General features: G+C 37.2%; 1 protein-coding gene and 3 pseudogenes across 2 annotated transcripts; 2 read left to right on the top strand and 2 right to left on the bottom strand.

The window, feature by feature from the left end:
• Positions 1 to 3922: 3922 nt before the first annotated feature.
• On the bottom strand, positions 3923 to 5281 carry LOC116304627 (uncharacterized; annotated as a pseudogene).
• Positions 5282 to 5860: 579 nt separating this feature from the next.
• On the top strand, positions 5861 to 6938 carry LOC148912650 (uncharacterized; annotated as a pseudogene).
• A 52-nt stretch (positions 6939 to 6990) lies between these two features.
• LOC116304628 (uncharacterized) lies at positions 6991 to 9159 on the bottom strand (annotated as a pseudogene). Its single transcript, XR_016119144.1, has 2 exons — positions 9048 to 9159; positions 6991 to 8722 (listed from the first exon to the last, which is right to left on the bottom strand). The product of XR_016119144.1 is annotated as an uncharacterized LOC116304628 (transcript).
• An 889-nt stretch (positions 9160 to 10048) lies between these two features.
• Positions 10049 to 16172, top strand: LOC116304629 (uncharacterized). The gene is made up of 3 exons (XM_031714388.2): positions 10049 to 10079; positions 13933 to 14547; positions 15082 to 16172. The coding sequence occupies exons 2-3, from the start codon at positions 14027 to 14029 to the stop codon at positions 15218 to 15220; spliced, it is 660 nt and encodes a 219-aa protein (XP_031570248.2). The 5' UTR covers positions 10049 to 10079; positions 13933 to 14026; the 3' UTR covers positions 15221 to 16172.
• Positions 16173 to 19418: the final 3246 nt, after the last annotated feature.

Below are 19418 nucleotides of genomic sequence, written 5' to 3'. Positions count from 1 at the left end.
GTTAGCGTGTTAGTGGGAATCATACGGTACTGACTTAAGCCCCTGTCACACGGTACAATTTCTCGTGCAACAGAGACAAGTTGCACGAGCATTTCACACCTAATTTTTTTACAAAAGCTGTTGCGGAAAAGAGACGCCGTTTCTACTATTCTCAGTGGTCTCACTGATATAAATGTATGAGAACTGATTAGCATATCAATCATTCCACTTCAAGCCTGCTACGGCTAGGACGTGTTCCTTCTAGCTCAGGCTTTACCAAGACTTCGAGCTTTACTGAGGCTTTGAACAATGTCTAATACTTTGGAAGTACCGCAGGACAGGGTCGTCGAAGCGCTTGGAGCTGTCCGAGGCAAACAAAATGAAGAACCAGTTCAAGATATCCCAGGAAGATTTCACCGACCGAAGGGACAGACTCTCCAGCGCTTCTTAAGGCAAATATATTTTCCTTTTTATTTTTTTATTTTCATATTAAACTATGGTCAAGAAGAAAAGTAGTTTATGGCCTTTCGCTTCGTGTGGTTGTGTTTTAAAACGGAGTAGTGGTGTTTGTGGAACTAAGTTTTGCTTTTTTCCTCGTGTGATTGTGTTTCAAAACCCTCGAGTGGCGTTTGTGAAAAGTTCTGTCATTCGCCTCTGTGGTTGTGTTTTAAACCCTTGATCGGCGTAGTGTGGTCTTAGGGCGAATATTTTTTCGATATGTTCTTTGCGGTTGTGAAGCATTTTACATGTTTTTCGTTTGTAAGTTTAATAATAATATTTGTGTTGTGGTAATTCATGCACCCTAAGTTGTTCAAGGCCTTTTGTTTGCTTTGCGCACCGTTAAGCTTTCGCGGTCCCTCGTGCAAGTTATGCACGGGTTTTTCTTTCGTTTTCCAGGAGCACAAGGGTCTCCTTGGAGCATTCCATTTTTGTATAGCTGCGATAAAAATTGCTGTATTTCGATATTGGGTCTAAAACGTGTTTGCCTTCCCGATCTAGGTTGACAGTTTTGAAAGGGAATCTAATTTCCCAGTCGGATTACTGGCGCTCAAGACTGTCATTTCCTGAGCCACTCCCTCCTTATTTATTGTTTATTGTTTCTCTTTTTCTTTTTAGCTTGTTTTTTCTTCGCAGGAATAGACTCTGTTCTCTGTAGTCTGTTCTTCGCCCGTCAGTGACAGACACGCCGTCATTGGTGTGAGAAGGAATTATGTTATAGATAATATTAGTTATCTAAAATATTAATATGAATTAATCTTTATCAGACCGATAAAGTAATCAGAGAATCCGATGTAGGAAGGTCGCGTTTTATAGCAGCCTTTTAATCCAAAGAAATCTGGGGTGAAATTGTCAATTTGTACATGCGTGTATTTATTCAATAGCTTATGTGCACTTTAAACACAAAAATCACTTTTTTAAAATCACTTTTATTTAAGTGTCTAGTCGTTCTAGCGCTTTCGCACTAATTGGGGACACTTTTCACTCACACGCCCTACCACTACATTCAATATTCTATGCACACAACGATCAACTCACATGTTGATTTTTATGGAGGGAGGAAACCGGAGAACCCGGAGAAAACCCTCGTAGCAAGGGAGAGTACAACACATCAAACAAACTCAATTCACATGTGGCGACCGCAGGGCTCGAACCAGCGACCCGACCCGTTGGACTCACAGCGGTGAAAGACGACGCGTTAGCCGCGAACGACACCCATGCTACCCATGCTACAATCAATTTATTTTGCTCAACATTTAACTTTATACATATTACGTAATTATCGTTTTAGCTGTTGTTATAGCCTGAGGGCTTTGTAACTAGTTTTAAAAGTGTTTAAACTTATTACCAATATGGGCTTCATCCACAGCCACAGCTCCAACATTTTTATGGCTTTAAACCTTCGTCGAACGCCATTTGGAATTTCGACTGCGACTAACCAATCAGAAGCTACTTCGCGGGATATGGAAAGTCGCTCTGATTGGCTGGTTCAGGCAAAAGCTCGTGCATAATGGCAATTAATTAGTAGTTCGACTCAGGAGATTCTGGATTTTGGCGAGATCACCGAGCGTAAAAAGAATCGAGTCTGCAAAGCAGCTAAATAGAGCTAGGTTGTTAGATCTTATTTCCATTGTCTTCTTGTACATGTCTATTTGACTATCATACACTAACTCAGTACTAGAAACTGTATCACGGTCTGAGAAAGAATCACTCTAATCAGAGGCATAAGTAACTTGTAGGCACGTTTTGTCGGAAAGGCGCAGACCACAAGTAGTGATATAAGATTACACTCGCCGTAGAAGTGTCAAAAGTGCCAAATCATGAAACGTCCTTCTTTGATCGCGCACAACAGGAGTTTAGTGCATTGTTTCTTGCGGCTCGGTATTCGATCACTCCAAAACCAAAGTGACCATTTTCAGTAGCGCTGTTGTAAAAACAGATATTTAAATTTAGAGTCACGCGATAATATAAGGTTCGAGAGAGAGAGAAGTCAGGTGAGAGAAGTGAGAGTTCTACTGTAATAGCACAAGGTCGTTCGCAAAAAAATCAAGTAATTTCAAGTTATACGGAGTTAAGCTTTCATTAAATTTCAAGTCACGGAGTTTAGCTTTCATTACATTCAAGTCTTTCAAAAGGAGTGTAGTTTCTCAGAACGGAGTCTAATCGAGTATCTTGTAATTGGAATTCATCGAATAAAGACATCAGTAAACGAATGACGATTGTAGTGATTTTATCCAATCTCGAACAAGCGCTTTGATTTTGGACAAGTATTTTCGAGGTGCCAACGAGGGAAGTTGGATTTTTCATATTCGTTTTCTTAGAAAAATAATAGGTTGCCGACCTGTAGAAAGTCTTGTTGTTCGTTATTTTCAAAATATTATTATTGGTTAGCAGGGACGGCGCAAGTAGTGAAGGTTTAATATAAGGTTCAGATAAATCTTTTCGTGACAGCAGTCACGCGAAACTGGTGATCGGTTTTCAAAAAAAGCTTTCGGTTTTGAAGAGACGTCAGGGATTTTTACCGGTTGTTTGTCCAACACATTCTAATCAAACCGCCCTATGGCGAACTCGTGGATACTAGTTGACGTTGCAGAGATTGGGCTTCCTGTGTCCTTATAGTTGTTGACATTCGAAGGTTTCAAAGTATTTCGCTGAATTTCATATTTTAAATGCTCAATTTAGCTGGTATGATGACAAGTCGTCCTTTTATTTTCCTTCTAACACCTACTTTGTCTCCATTCAAGTCTGTAAATTACGGATTATTTATTGGAGCGAATTTTCGTTAGTTGTCTCGATCGACATCTATTGTGTAGATTTGTACCTTCGCAGATTAACATACAAGAACATTGCTTCGGCGATCAGTCTACTTTTTATTCATAACGGCTCATTTGGCGGATGACAAAACTGGCCGAATGTTCTTCAAGACTCGAGAGAAGTTTTGAAATTTTTTTGCTGAATATCGGCGTGACTTCGACCTTTCTCTAATGAGAATAAATTCCTCCAAAGCTTGAAATCTGAATCTCGTTTTGAATTCTAATAAAAGGTGCTTTTTTCGATGCATCCGGCTCGACCCACGAGTCTTATGAAAAAATCTAAATATGTTGACGAATGTACATAAGTGTTTCTGTTTGCTTTAATACATCAGCAAAAAAAAGGTTTAACTCATTGAAATTTTAGTTCAGGCTTTAATTGTATTATTTTACTTCAACTTGCATCTTTCCTTGAATCTTTAAATATAATTATTCCGAAGAGAAACCTATGTGCGAGTTTGCGCATGCACAGTGGGACCACAGTGCTAGAAATATCCCACATGTTTCACCAGCACTTCATTTCCTTATATAAATACCCAATGTAGTCTATAAGAGTTTCGTACTTGTTAGTGTCGTGTAACGTTCGTAGACGATCACTAAACGTTTAATTACCGACCTGCTAACATCTTAAACCGCCACCCGGTTAGCTCAGTTGGTAACAGAGAGAGAAAATCTGATCAGCATAGGGTGATACCTAACACCAGATGGGCTGCTTCCAAAAAGTTTCTTTTGCTGCTGCCAAAATAAGTTCATAAATGGTGTAATTTTGTGATTTGACTGATCAAGAATGGCAGTGAAATCATTACTTAATTCATGATCAACTTCCACACTTGACTTTCTAATTTCTCGTTGCATGTCATTCAATTGTTTCTCAAGGTCTGCACACCTCAGTCTCCGGTTCTGAAGGGTTAGTTTTAATCGCTCAGGATCAGTTTTTGGAATAGGAGCTTTCTTGTTTGCGGGAATGAATAACCTTTTTCTCTTTTGCTTTCAAGTCTTTGGACTGAGATGAGGTTAAAACTGCACAGGAATCACACCGGTTGCTTTCTTTGCATAACAGCAAGCAGTATCTGGTCCTCCAATAGCCCTGGTGGGGAAACATTTGTTCATCATCTTCGCTTGCCATAGGAATCACATGGTGAATAACTTTACTTGTCAAATCACCAGACATTTCAACCCCACAACATAAAGAGAAGTGGTCAATTTCCTTGATAAGTTCAGTGACTGAAATGTTCGTAGTTGACCTCAAATGCGACGTGTATAGTTCGTGGTTTTCTGGCAAAAAGCAACCATACTTCTTGATTGTAAATCCTAGACTATCATCGATGATAATCTCAACTTCAGGCAAGATATATGTTTCTTTCATTCTCTTCATCAGTAATCTGTCATTGGCTTCCTTCAATGTCCACCCACTCAGGCTCTTAAGTGAAGATACACGTTTGCACAGTTCACTTAAAGGTTTATATTGCAGTACTTTAGTCGTTGTTACTGGTGAATCTTTAACTACTGATCGAGTTGGTCTGGGATGTATTTTCTCTACATCATGGCTTCGCTTCGGCATATTTAGTGACGGTAAAGCGCCAAATCGTGGCCTTTTCTTCGTCATTTTCTCAGAATGAACTAAAAAATAAAAAAGAAGCAAATAAATTCTTAGTTATCGTGGTAGATTTAATATTATTCAAAAAGACTAGCGAGCTTGAAGCCAGCTTGACCTGAGGTGCTGGACGAAGGTCATGCAAGAAAGTGAGCTTTACTTACATATTTCAATATCTTTATGATGGAAATGCTTTTCACATGTGAACACTCTATCATTCTGAATTCTTTTCTTGAACTCCGCGTCCACTGTCCTTGTTTTCGTTATTTCGTTGAGCCGGCCAGTTTTGTCTCCATTCTTTGTGTTTATCGTCCTTGGGAGCTGGAAGCTTCCATATCCCGATACCTTTTTGCCTTCTTGACGTTCCACAGCCTACCACAGCGCAATTATCTCCCGGCATGACGGAGAATACATATGAGGTGACTTAAAGATGATAGTATGCACGGTCGTGACCACGTGACCAAGCCAAAACCATAACAATAACATGCCCCTTTGAAGTTTGCCGGGTTTCATAACCAGTTCCCCTCTATTAACTATGGGTAAGAGTGTCGGTCTGTTGTGCGGGAGGTCGTTGTTCAAGCCTCGGCCGGACCAACACTCAGGGTCTTAAAATAACTGAGGAGAAGGTGCTGCCTTTGTAATTACATCTGCAAATGGTTAGACCTTCACGTGGCTCGGATGATCAATTTAGAGTCTTTAGAGATTAGGAGGCATAAAATTAAGTTAAGTCCTAAATGGGGCCTGTAAAAACAATAAGGTTTTTGCGCAGTGATTGGTCGAAAGCGATCAACGATTCTGAGAAGATAATAGGCACTTTACGCATCGACGACGGGAGACCAAGACGACGGTGTTCTTGACCGAAAAAGACTAGGTCGAAAAACGTCGTCGTCCACGTGTCAACGTCGAGTAAGCATAATTACGCATCAGACTAGACGGGATTCATATATGTTAGCGGGAAATTTAAATTGTACCGTTCGTGATGGTTTCATTGCGAGAAGTTCGAGATGTTTTGCTGTTTGCTCATGGTGACAATTTGATTAACGACGAAGAGTTGCTTCTTCTTTATGACTTGAACAGTTCCAACAACCTTGAACTTCCATATTGGACGCACAAACCGTTTGAACTTGATATTTTGACAGACGATGAATGCAAATCGAAATTTAGATTTTTGAAGAACGATATTTACTTACTTGCTGAGGTTTTGCAAATACCAGACGTGTTGAGATGCTATAATCGAGTTGCTGTTGATGGAATAGAAGCTACTTGCATTTTCTTGAAACGATTTGCATACCCTTGTAGATATTCAGACATGCTGCCAAGGTTTGCAAGACCAGTGCCACAGCTTTGCATGATATCAAACCAAGTCATGAATCATGTTTACCAAACCCAGTACCACCGTTTACGTAATTTTAATCAGCCATGGCTCTCTCAGGCTAATCTGCTAATCTATGCAGACTTTGTTCACGCTAAAGGAGCTCCACTTCAAAATTGTTGGGGATTCATTGATGGGACTGTTAGACCAATTTTGAGACCAGGAAAGAATCAGAGAATCCTTTATAACGGACACAAACGAGTTCACGCAATCAAGTTTCAGTCCGTTGTTGCCCCAAACGGTTTAATAGCCAACTTACATGGTCCAGTTGTCGGAAGGAGACATGACAGTGGCATGTTGGGGGAATCTGGTTTACTTGGTGTTTTGCAAGGACATGCCTTCTCTCCCCTTGGCCACCCACTGTGTTTATATGGAGACCTTGCCTACCCTATTAGCGTCCATCTTCAATCACCATTTAAAGGTCCAAGACTAACCCAAATTCAAACAAATTATAATTCTGCAATGAGTAGTGCAAGAGCATCTGTTGAATGGGTTTTTGGAGATGTTACTAATTATTTTGCTTTTCTGGACTTCAAAAAGAACTTAAAGATTGGACTTGGTGCTGTAGGGAAGATGTACTCTGTTTGTGCATTGCTAAGTAATGCTCATACATGCCTCTACAAATCCACAACGTCATCCTATTTTCGGTTTAGACCCACCTGGATTACAAGAGTATTTTCTCTAGAAATTAAATAAGACATTTCATACACTTAGAGTCAGTTTTGACCTCACTTGTTCTGGTTTATTAACTGCTAAAATGGCTACATGCATCAGTGGGATCGAGGTCCCTTATTTCAACATACTAGAAGACTAAAGATTGTATATACAAAAACACAAGTGACAAACAATGATATAAGTGCTTTAATATAAATATAAGGAATATGAATATATATCTGACTGCTTAGATTTTATTATATTAGTGTATTGTTCAGTTTTTGACCCCCTATCTCTACATGCTAAAAGACTGAAGGGTATCTTAGTATATAGAAACAAAAGCAAGGATGGCAGAGCTTGCACATTTGTGGCTGTGTGGAGTGGGGAGTGCTAGAATTTCTTTTTCTGGCTGCACATCCTAAAAAAATTTTTACTAAGGCAAAAAAGGAAAACAGTGTGATTTTGTTTTCGTGTGTGTGTGAATGGGGTAAAGCTCCCCCCAGCTCCAACTGTTCTGCCATCTCTGACAAGTGACAAACAGCAACATAAATGATGAGTGATGTTACATTTAACCCATGAAATAGGTCCTAGTGTATTAGATACAAGTTTAAGATGCATGTTCCAATTGACTATTAGTCCACTGTTAGATTTTTGTTTTACAAATTACATGTCATCACGCTAACATAAACCTATTCCAAAAAACTTTGCCCATGTGGGAAGCTGACACCGCAATAAATGCTAGGTAGTCCAGTAATCTATTTATATATTCAAATCATACTTGTTTCGAGAGAACAAATACAGACATGAACAGTTTCACATGCATGTTCACATATCACTTGCCAATCCAGCATTCATTTTGGTTGTGAGCTTCTTGACTTTGGCCTGGACAACATTTCTTGGAATAGGTGTATATTATAAAAATAAATAAATTACAGCATCTGAAAATTAAAATCATTGTAAATGGCAGATAACAGAACAATAATTATTCTTAACATCAACATTTGAGTCACGTCTGAGTAAATTCAAGTTATTAACCTTTCTTTGAGTTTTGCATCATTTGCATCATCATCATCATCAATTGATTGTTCTGTTGCATTTGTTGTTGTTGAAGCTCAACTTGCTTCTGCATTTGACTTTGCATGGTCTCTTGCATTTTACTAAATCCCTGATATATTTGATTTTGCTGCTGCCTCATATCCTTTTGCCCTGCAAAATGTTCCTCTTGTTCTTCTTTTTTCAGAGCCAACTCTTCTTTTTTTCAACTCTATTTCTTTCTCTGTCTTTTCTTGGAGGTATATCAGGGTATCTGTGCCTGTACGTCTCTTTTTCTTAGCTTTGGTTGGTTCCACATCACCACCCTCATCATTTGCAGTGTTTTGCTTCCTCGTTTCAGCAAAGGTCTCCAATGATTGCAGTCTCATTTCCTCTCCAGTCTGTATTTGTTTTTCTACACTTTTGCTATTTTCAGCATCTTCTATACAAAACATACATTCAGCTTCTTTCTCTCTTTCAATGATATCCTCTATTGCATTTTCTGTGGGAGTCAACTCTGGTGGGGATATCCCAGATGCAATTTCTTCTGCTCGCACCTTTCCTTTGAAATTGTCTTTAATTGTATTGAATCTATCTCTCACTGCCCTGTTATCCAAGAGTCTGTCAAAATGTAAAGAGGTCATTTGGTTAAACTCTATAGCAATTTTTGACCAAGCACTTCCACTTCTAATGGTTCTTGCTCTGTACTGAAAAGGTTCAATCAATAAGATTTGTTTGCAGAGTGCCTCATCTTGATCATTATTCCATTTCATTGGAGATGCCCTAAAATTGAATCAAATTGCATTTAACATTGTTTATAATTAAGGTTACGAATATAGCCAGATAAAGTTAAGGTGCAAGACTGCCTTGTCTAACCCTCTTAGGTTGTCTCTCTTGCACCCTCCACCTTTCCATTTTTTCATATTTTTTCACATTTGGAGGGCAATGTATTATGTATTTTGTGGTACAAGTAAAAATCTTTGAACCTTTGAACCTACAAGGTCTACCTATGTAGGGTAGCTTATAAGAGCACATTTGGAGGGCAACTTTGTAAACAGTTTACTCGCAAAACAATAACATGTATTTTTTGTTTAGAATAATATCGTACCTTTTCTTTGTGTTAGGTACCTTGCTTGTACTTGGATTCAATTTATTTGGGAAATGTTACAATTCTGAAACGATACAAATTTGTATCTCATAAGGGTATAAACTGATCGAAGAGCAAAGGTTCGCCAAATGTATCTTCGATTCTATTGCATTAATTAAATGTACCTATTTATACACAAGTAATTTCTCAATTCTATATCTACTAGCTTCAAACACTTAGAGTTATATCTACTTCAAAGACTTCCATGTGCTTTGAAAATTCAATATGGCTGACACTCGCATTTCGACTGAACCACTTTCAAAAATATAAAATAGGAAGGAAGATAATGAACTAAAATTGCTATCATTTCAACTACGCGGGAGAATATTCGATAAAGAAAGATGTCAACACCAAACTTATGTTGAAAAACACGTATATAAGGATTTATTTACCTTGGAATATAGACGTTCACCTCTCGACGTGAAACATGGACTTGAGAGGTCGTCGACGTAGACACGACGGCATTCCAGGTATGACAGACTTTGACTTACGCATGCGCAATAACATTTTATGACGTCAACGTCGTGTAAATGCCGTCGTCCAGCTTTCCCGTCGTCGTTGCGTAAAGTGCCTAATAACTGTTCGAGCGGTGATTATGAGGTTTTCCAAAGTTTGCTATAGCGGAAATAATACCAAAACGTTTTTTTATCCTGAATTTCATTTTTTCTCTGATATCCAAGTCTAAAATCATACTAAAACAATTATTAATTTTTAGACTCGCGGCTTGGCAAATATTTAATATGAGCACAAGAAATGTCTAGACCAACATAAAAGTCAGGAGTAATTGTTTTTCCCGACAGCCGACAGACGTGCCAGATTACCAAAACCATTAAAGTACGCAAAATAAGTACACAAAATCGATTGGGGAAATGACTAAAAGTTATCTGCCTCAACACGTTCGAAGGCGGAAGGAATTTTTAAAGTGGTGACGCAAATTATTTTCTTTCACTATTGAACTTGTTTGAAGAAGTTAAGAACTGACTCATAAGTCTGGTAAGTTACATTTGATTTATTTGGGAACTTTATATCGTCAGCCACTACCTTAGCTTTACAAAATGTCTGGACTAACTTAACCATTAGTTTAGTAATGATAAAAAGGTAAATTATACTCCGTGAAAAGATGAAAAAAACTTACTGACGTTTCGGACGCTAGTCCTTCCTCCGACGAGTTTTTAACATTTATAAGTAATGGTAAAAAAAACTGTTAGAAAAAGAAATTCGCAAATATAAAACCTATAAATTTGCTCAAAACTGAATATTACGATTTATCATATAATTATCCATAAAATACCTATATTTCTCCTTTTCGAAAAACTGTTATTTTCACATGTGAAAATATCGTTACCATGTGTAATTAAGCAACTAGTATAGGAAATCGCACGATCTCGAGTACAATTTGGAAATTAATAGACGTGAGTAATGTTTTGAAAGTTCTTGAAATTGCACGAATCTTTAGGCGAGTACAATTAAAGAACTTTCAAAACATTACGAGTGTCTATTAATTCCAAATTGTACGAGAAGATCGTGCGATTTTTTGTTTGTAGTTCACTCAACAAAATTTCAGTAAAAAATGCGAAGCGACGCCGTTCATCTTTGTCTATTTGGCGGCCGATTTTCAGTCCATCGTGCAACTGAAATGCATATAAAAAAGATTAGTTCTTACGGCTTTAAAATTTTATTTATGCTTTTTAAGCACAAAATGATAGAAAATAATTGTTTTGACATTGTTTTGGCCGTGTTGCCATAGCGACTTAATTTGGTACTCCTACGGAGTACAATTAATGATGGTAATTGAAATGAGTGGAGTGCAATTTGGACCAAAATTGCACGACACGAAGTTCAGTTACCACTTAATCATATCCTTTTTGTAATCATACGCAAGAAAAAGACACAATAAATAGTGCAGAATAATAAATTTAATGTAGTAGAAGATCTAAATGCGAACGAAAAAAAAAAACATCTAAAAAAATTTTTGTTGTTGATTTTTTTGTTTTATTTTGTTGTTTAAAAAAATTTTTTTTTCAACACTCGAAGATAAATTTCGTATCTCTGCGCGCGCCCATGTAATATCCTCTATTTAACATGTTCCCTTAAAATTACAGTTACAGCATTCGAGAATTCGCAAGACAAATCCAAATATCAAAATTGCTGGAAGGTATTACCGAGTAAACAAACGTGGTGTAGTTTGTTTTTCCGAATTAGCCATAAATACAATAACCCAAACTGATTTTTGGATATGTTCTAGAAGCATATCTAAATAGTTCATGGCGTGAGTTTCATTGACAAAAAACGTGGGGCACTTGATTAATTTTTTTTCGGCGTAACAAGGGTCAGATCTATGTGTGAATACCACTCGAGTCCAAATATCATCTGACCGCTTTCAATAAATAGCTAAGATCATTATTTTAATAAAGTCTCAAACATCTCTTCTATCAATTTATAAACATATAGTTTTCATATCTTTTTCCTATTCTTGATGCTTTAGCTGTTTGTGGACCTGTTTGATCCAATTGAAAATTTGCCAAGGTTCCAGGAGCAATTTGTGAAGTCAAAAAATGAAAACGCACCATGAATAAACTAATTACAGCTAAAAGTACCGGCGCTCTCTGCGGTCTTGGCTTGTTGCTTGAGGCTTTTGGTGCGACAACGATTCCTGAAATTCTCTACTTTCACATTCCCATATTACCACTATTATTCGTGGTCACTGAGTGGAACTGTAAAATGGAGTATTATAAAACCTGGTTGGTATACCAGCAAGAGCTAGCCGAGAGAGATCTATTTTCTATTATTTTAAATTTATCTTTTCTCCTACTCTAATGAAGTCATTTTCTTATTTTTTTATTTATTTTGCATGTTCGAAAATGGTTATAAAGATACCTATACTCGTTTTCTTCCGCTGTTACTTTATTGAATCGACTTCGTAAGAATCTTACACTCCTTTTTCCTTCTGTTTAAAGATGCTGCACTCCGAGTTGAATGCCAATGGTTTCGTGTTAAATGCTATACTCTGTGTTGAATGCTATACTCTGTGTTGAATGCTATACTCTGTGTTGAATGCTATACTCTGTGTTGAATGCTATACTCTGTGTTGAATGCTATACTCTGTGTGAATGCTATACTTTGTGTTGAATGCTATACTCTGTGTTGAATGCTATACTCTGTGTTGAATGCTATACTCTGTGTTGAATGCTATACTCTGTGTTGAATGCTATACTCTGTGTGGAATGCTATACTCCGTGTGAATGCTATACCCTGTGTTGAATGATATACTCTTACTTGAATTTGCTTCTCTTCTCTCTTTTGAATAAGCCTTTCGTTGTCTACTTGGACTTTCTTAGAAAAAGGTTTTCCTTTTGACTACTTTTGTGTGACCTAGTATGACATCTAATTTATATACTGTTTTCATTAACATGGCATCCCCATAGTTTTATTTTGTATTTGCTCATTTTACTCTAGTATACAAGAAAACAATTTTTTCACTTCTTCAAACTTTTATAGCTCTAAAACAAAGTCGGTGACTCCCTCATGTTTTTATTTCAGTTTTTTGTGGTTGCTGCTTCCTATGTCAACGGGTCGATGGGAATGAATGAGTTTGTGTGTAAACTCCACAGGAAGCCCAAAACATTGTTAGTTCAAATCGAATGATACTTTTCGCTGGATGCTAGCGATAGAGAGCGATAGTCGAACTCTGAACGAGATTTTATTCAATTCGATTCCGCGAATCATCAGATATCCGATATGTTCAGGTTTTCCGAAGGCATGTTTAACGAATAATGATCTTTGACTCGAAGTGTTTGTTTGGCCGCCAATGACGATCGCGTGCTTCGTGCAGCCCAGCACGTCTAATGTAAAAATGTCTCTCGATGCCACAATTTTCAAGATGGCTCCATATAGTTTGTGTACGCGCGCGCCATGTTGTTTACGAGCATGCGCAAAACCAGAACTTGAAGAATTTTTATTTTGATGAGGTCACGAAAAATATTCATCCCTTGCGTAATGTCTTTTCTGAAATAAATCAAAAACTAGACGGTAAAATGTCTTCAAAATTCTATATTCTTATTATCATATCAAGGTTAAACAGTTGTCAAAATATTTAGAAATTCGGTACTGTGGAACTTTTTTTATTAGGCTAATTCAAGATTTTTTGCATTCATTCGAATGTTAAATGAAAGGCGAGGTGACGTACTTTCATTATAAAACGTTTTTTAAAAATTCCCCGTGAAAAACTTGAGTTTTTAAATTTTTAATGAAAAGAATGGCCTTCATTACAGCTGACGTATAGTGTTACAATGGTAACCTTATATGTGATCAGCTCCATAAAGATTGAATCCTAAACTCGTGAACATTAATATGGTTGGCGTGTTAGGTATCACTGTGTGAGCCTGCATTAGCCATAGATTACTTTGTCCTATTGATTGACACTACCGAAAACTCTAGGGAACCCACCTTATTACGCCAGTTTCTTCAGCTTAAAGTAATGAATTGTCTAAGGCGGAAACTGAATACCCCCCTGTTTTTGAGAAATGATTTAAATACCCCCCCCCCTGTTTTTGAGAAATGATTTAAAAGTTGCCGTATATAAAAATGACAAAATACTCACAATTATAAAATTAAATTCTTATAATTAAAAATAATGAAAATTTAGTAGAGGTAGCTATAGCACAAAACATGCCAACAGGCGCTTTCTTTCTTTCTTTCTTTCTTCAATACAATCTAATTATCATTTTAGCCCTCCAATAAAAATTATGCTTCTACGTCCCTGATGTAATAAGAATAGTTATGTACCAATATAGTACTCTATCACACTCTTAGCACTCTTAGTATCATGAAATTTCACTATTTTCAGAAAAGCAATCGGAAAACACAATGGCCTCAAACAACGAAAAAAAAATTCGCAAGAATGAGGAAAGAATAGCAGATTTGGAGGAACAGTTGAGGGTATGTCTCAGGAAAGAAAAAAACATGAAGATGAGATCAAAGCTTTAAAAAAGAAAGTACAAGACCTGGAAGAGGAGAATAAAGAGTTGGCCAAACAACTGCAAGAAATAAAAGCAAGCAAAGATCGAGATGACAGTGTGCTCATTCTTATACGAATTGGCAAAACCATGGAGAGAAACATGTGCAAGTATGTCCTGGGAAAATGCTTTGAAACCTGGCGTTTCTACAAGTTTAAAAAAATTAACACCTACATTGAAGAACTTGTTGCGCAACCGGCCGACCAAATTTTGGCAAAACAACGGCTGACGGGGTTGAACCAAAAGATTTCTTGGGACCAAAATTTGGTGGATAGTCTTAAAAACCTTAATCAAACGAGAATCGGCATTGCTCATCCCGAGCTAAGCAGTGAAAAGATCCAAAAAGCTACAGAGGTTTTGAGAGAGATAGGAGAGTTGGACGACGAGTTGGTAGTCATATTAAACAAACTGAAAGGACAATGGGAAACCTCCGAAGAAATGTTAAAGTAAGTTTTCATTTCGTAAATTAATGCCTTCGAAATCCGGTAAAATGTCTCTGATCTGGCCGGCTATGATTTTCATTGAACTTGTTATGGGTGAATTCTACAGTACTGATTTACCATTAGCTATACACCTATTTCAAAAAACGTTGTCGGTCAGAGATCTGAAATCTGAGACCGAAAGGAATTGTGGGTTGTAAGCTGTAAATTGTTTGTGGTTTTAATAAATAGTTCGCAAAAAGTTGATATCTTGATATACTAACTTTGAGCGAAGACCTGTCAAACTGTCTGGGTAAGTGTACGTATATTGAATTTTTAACGAGAAAACACTCAGTCCCCCACAATTCTATGAATCGGTCTCAGATTTCTGATTTCGGATATTCAACCGAAAACGTTTTTTGAAATAGGTGTATATGATGTCGTAAAAGTTTGGAACATGCCTTTCTGCTGGGATACGGAAAGCGTCTTTTGTTTAGATTCCAAGGTTCTTGTTGATATCATGTAACCTACTTCTCCCTTATCATGACAATTATCTTACAGGAAAGTCAAAGAGGGTCGAGATCCAGGTGGTTCAAAGGTTGCGCCTGCCACAGGACGAAAGCGTGGTGCGTATTCAAGGACGGCCGCTTGTGGAATTGAGAGTCTTTCTTCTACTAAGAGGGCTAAAAGGATTCGGTGAATTCCTTTTTCATTCTTGGATCTATTTGCTATTTGTTTCCAATGTTCTCGTTGGTAAAAACGTCTCCAACGTTCTTGACAATATTATGTAATATAAAATAGATAATTGCTGATGCATTAAAGAATCCTAGTCAACTACGATGCACTGCGCGCCGGAAACAATGCAATGCTATGCAAAGCGGCATTTTCTCAGTCACTTTATGCTTTCCGTGAATTTTGGCAACGAAGATAGATTTAAAAGTTGTGATGTCTAACAGTTGGACGACCGAAAAATCATAATGTCAGAAAGATAATCTCTCTGAAAATTTGAACTTACTTGTTGTAGAACGAAAGGAAGAAAACTTTGGGAACTTGAAAACTTTCGCATAATGAATTTGCAGAAATGTTGCTCCCCCAGAGCTTTGAAAAGCTTCGATAACGATAATAATATAGGCGCGCAGTGTATCGTGGTTGACTAGGATTTTTTAAGTATCATGTGTCAGTTTACGATTCCTTGTATTTACACATTGTAGCTGTTTGCATTGCTTGTAGTATACGTTATTGATCTTACGTCGTTTATAAGAAGAATTCATAATGATAAGTCGGTCAGGGAGCCGAAAAACGAAAGCACGTATTGAAGAAAGTTTAGAAGAGTTACTCAGGCCAGCAGCAATCATTCTTGTCAGAGGATGGACCTCTTTAGCGAAAAAATTAGATGCTCAGAAACAGTGCGTCGAAAAATCCGGATGAGGGACGATCTCGCGAAATTATACAAAATTTTAATGTATGTAATATATTTTAATACATTTTAAGGACGGATTCAGAATTTTGGCTACCGGGGATCTTGAACCGCCAATCAGTATGAGTCTTTTTGCAAAAGATGCAAAAACGTTTTAGTAATTGGAGGGTTTCTAGTTGTCATTTGGTGGTGGTGGGCTTTTTAAATTTTAAATACAATTTTCTATTGTTTTGTATATATGTATTTTACGCGTGTGTGCAGACAGTACTTTTTCGCTCTTTGTGAGCTCATCAGTGCAGAACAGAGGCGAACCTCGGATATGAAACAAGCAGTTTTTTTAAAAAGGTTTGCTGTACCATGCCAAAGTGCTCAAACTTCAATATATCGCATGATATTCGTACTCCCTCTGGGCTTTTCCCCTCTGGGGGGGGAGGGGGGGGGGCGAATTATCAGCTAGATGGTTTAGGGGTATCGACCTCACTTTTCGCCTCTTATCCCTTCATGGTGTCTTCGATCTGATGGAAATTAAATTTTCCTTGGTATGTCTCTTTTTGCTTTAGCCAACAAGAAAGATGACAGTCAAAGGACTTAATTTTCATTTGTCTCACATGATATCAGCAAATTGTGTAGCAGAGAAGAAGGGGATGCTCGCATAGCATGTTTTAAGTTCAAGAAGCTCACTAAATTACGGCTGTATGTTAAGTACAGCCAAAGAACGAAAGTCACGATTTTGTTCGATTAGTCCTTCCCATACCAGTGAAGTGCAATTATAAGGCAATGTATGAACAGCATACAGGATTTTTGACCAGTTCCCCCCGGCTCGATATAATTGAGGTGCAAAGGGGAAACGTCGATTTTTCACTGACCCCATATCAAGGCTCCATGTATTCTGTGCAAGAAGAAGGATGGTAGATAAGGGGCGAGGAGCGCCAACAATTCACGGTTTAATTCCCTTCAATATTGCATGATGTGTTCGTAAATCTAAGACTCACGGATATGGGCTGGGGCGACAAACAAATCTTCGACGTTAGTAATGAAACAGTCCCTACTGTGCATGGTTTACTTGTCCCGCAAACCCTTCTTTTAACTTGGCGAACGGCATTGCAATTATTTTTCGACGACTACGAACCTGGCTACTGTGAATATACCGACTTATGGTAATTTACATTTTAATTATTTGAATTGGGAATTTTAATTGTCAGCTTTTACTTATGATCAAAAGAAGGTAAACTAATTTTTCCTTGAATTTTCCATGATAACACTGATGACATTGTGTGTCAGACGCCAGTGCCATTAAAAATTAAAATAAGGTTTCTAAGCCGGAAAACCCAAGTAATGGAAAACAACTTGCATGACGCACGTTTCTGCCTATGCTGATGATAGCATTTTTCAAAATAATCAGGATAAATGTGAATAAACAGCTGTGGAAACGCAGAAACAATCGTGTGGGCGGCAAGGCATTTGATTGGAGCGGAATGGTTCTATAATTGTTCTTGCAGCCGTATTTGCACAATGCAATATAATGAAAGAAATAATAAGATGATAATAGTAAAATAAATAAGATTTAACAATGGCTCTTTACATCAAAACGGCCGGTTCTTCATCCACTGAAATTCCAAATAATTTTTTTGTTAATTTTTGTGGAGGGAGGAAAACCAGAGAACCCGGAGAAAAACCCTCATATCACAGGAAAGAACCAACAAACAACTTTACTCACATACGACACCGAGCACGGCGCAGAACTTAGGTAAGTGATGAGGTATTAGAATGTACATACATACATACAGACTTTATTTAAACACGGAATAAATCATCAGTCAATATCAAAAAGAAAATACATTTGCATGATAGTTACTGTTTAATAACATGTTATTTTCACATGTGAAAATATCAGTTTTTCGAAAAGGAGAAATATAGGTATTTTATGGATAATTATATGATAAAAACAGAATATTACATGGCCGCTTGGAGATAGGAATTTTATCTTCGAGTGTTGAAAATCTTTTGTGTATTTATATATATATGTGCATATTATATATATGCAAATGTTTATAATATGGAAATGGAAAATGGAAAATAAAGATTGTTATTACACATGAAACATCGAGAGACCAGCTCTAATTTGAACACCTTTTTTGATCATATGGAAAACGGGCGATTTTCGATCGTACGCCCCAGTGAATTCTGCGATCGTTGCTTCGCGAAAATCATTGATATTATTGATATTTTTACTCGTGAAGCACGACATTGCTTTACGAAAAAATAAAATTGCTATTTTTCTTAAACCAGTCAGTAGTTACAGAATGAAGTAGAATAATATATGTATTTATAGTACAGCCTAAAAGCGGAGCTCCCGATACGCACGTCACATGGAGCTCAATTTTAATGAATCTAAAAGGTAAAATAAAATCGGGGAAAAAATCTTCAATTTTTTTAAATTACAGATGAAGATAATGTCTCCCATAATAAAACCCATTCAGTGAAATACTCTCCCACTTAGAAATTTTGTACACAACTCACCACCAGCCCCCAGTAGCTATGTTATCTACACTAAATAAAACTAAATAGAAAATGTCCTAAGCTCTATCTTCACACTGTGGCGAATCCTTTTTTTCCATGATTACTTCCATGATTTTTTGTTTCGTTTTTACATTTTTTACAACAACATATATATATATATATATACAGTTAAAAAGCTCGTTAAAAAAGTCGTCATTTTCCAAGTGACGTGTGATTTGAAAGCTCGACCAATCAGAAACGCGATGTACACCTGGCGGGCGACACTTTTTAGCGTTACGCACAGGGTTCCCATGCGATGACCACGAAAACTGAGTTGAATAGTTTACCACATTCTATTCCTATGGTGCTCCGCTAAAATACTCACAATTATAAAACTAAATTCTTATAATCAAAAATAATGAAATATTTAGTAGAGGTAGCTATAGCACGAAGCATACCAGCAGGCGCGCGCTTTCTTTTTTCTTTTTGTTTTTCTTTTTTCTTTTAATACAATCTAATTATCATTTTAGCCCCCCAATCAAAATTATGCTTCTACGTCCCTGATGTAATAAGAATAGTTATGTACCAATATAGTACTCTATCACACTCTTAGCACTCTTAGCACTCTTAGTATCATGAAATTTCACTATTTTCAGAAAAGCAATCAGAAAACACAATGGCCTCAAACAACGGGAAAAAAATCCGCAAGAATGAGGAAAGAATAGCAGATTTGAAGGAACAGTTGAGGGTATGTCTCAGGAAAGAAAAAAAACATGAAGATGAGATCAAAGCTTTAAAAAAGAAAATACAAGACCTGGAAGATGAGAATAAAGAGTTGGCCAAACAACTGCAAGAAATAAAAGCAAGCAAAGATCGAGATGATAGTGTGCTCATTCTTATACAAATTGGCAAAACCATGGAGAGAAACATGTGCAAGTACGTCCTGGGAAAATGCTTTAAAAAATGGCGTTTTTATAAGTTT

This window comes from Actinia tenebrosa, unplaced genomic scaffold (genome assembly GCF_029948245.1).
Source record: "Actinia tenebrosa isolate PJP-AT-01 unplaced genomic scaffold, QUT_ActTen_1.0 PGA_scaffold10__47_contigs__length_13832649, whole genome shotgun sequence".
NCBI classification, from domain to species: domain Eukaryota; kingdom Metazoa; phylum Cnidaria; class Anthozoa; order Actiniaria; family Actiniidae; genus Actinia; species Actinia tenebrosa.
This window is presented reverse-complemented; position numbering and strand designations above follow the sequence as displayed.

Coding starts and splice junctions, on each gene's coding strand:
- LOC116304629 (XM_031714388.2), top strand. CDS start 14,027: ATGTCTCAGGAAAGAAAAAAACATGAAGATGAGATCAAAGCTTTAAAA. Junction 14,548..15,081: donor ACCTCCGAAGAAATGTTAAA/GTAAGTTTTCAT, acceptor ATTATCTTACAG/GAAAGTCAAAGAGGGTCGAG.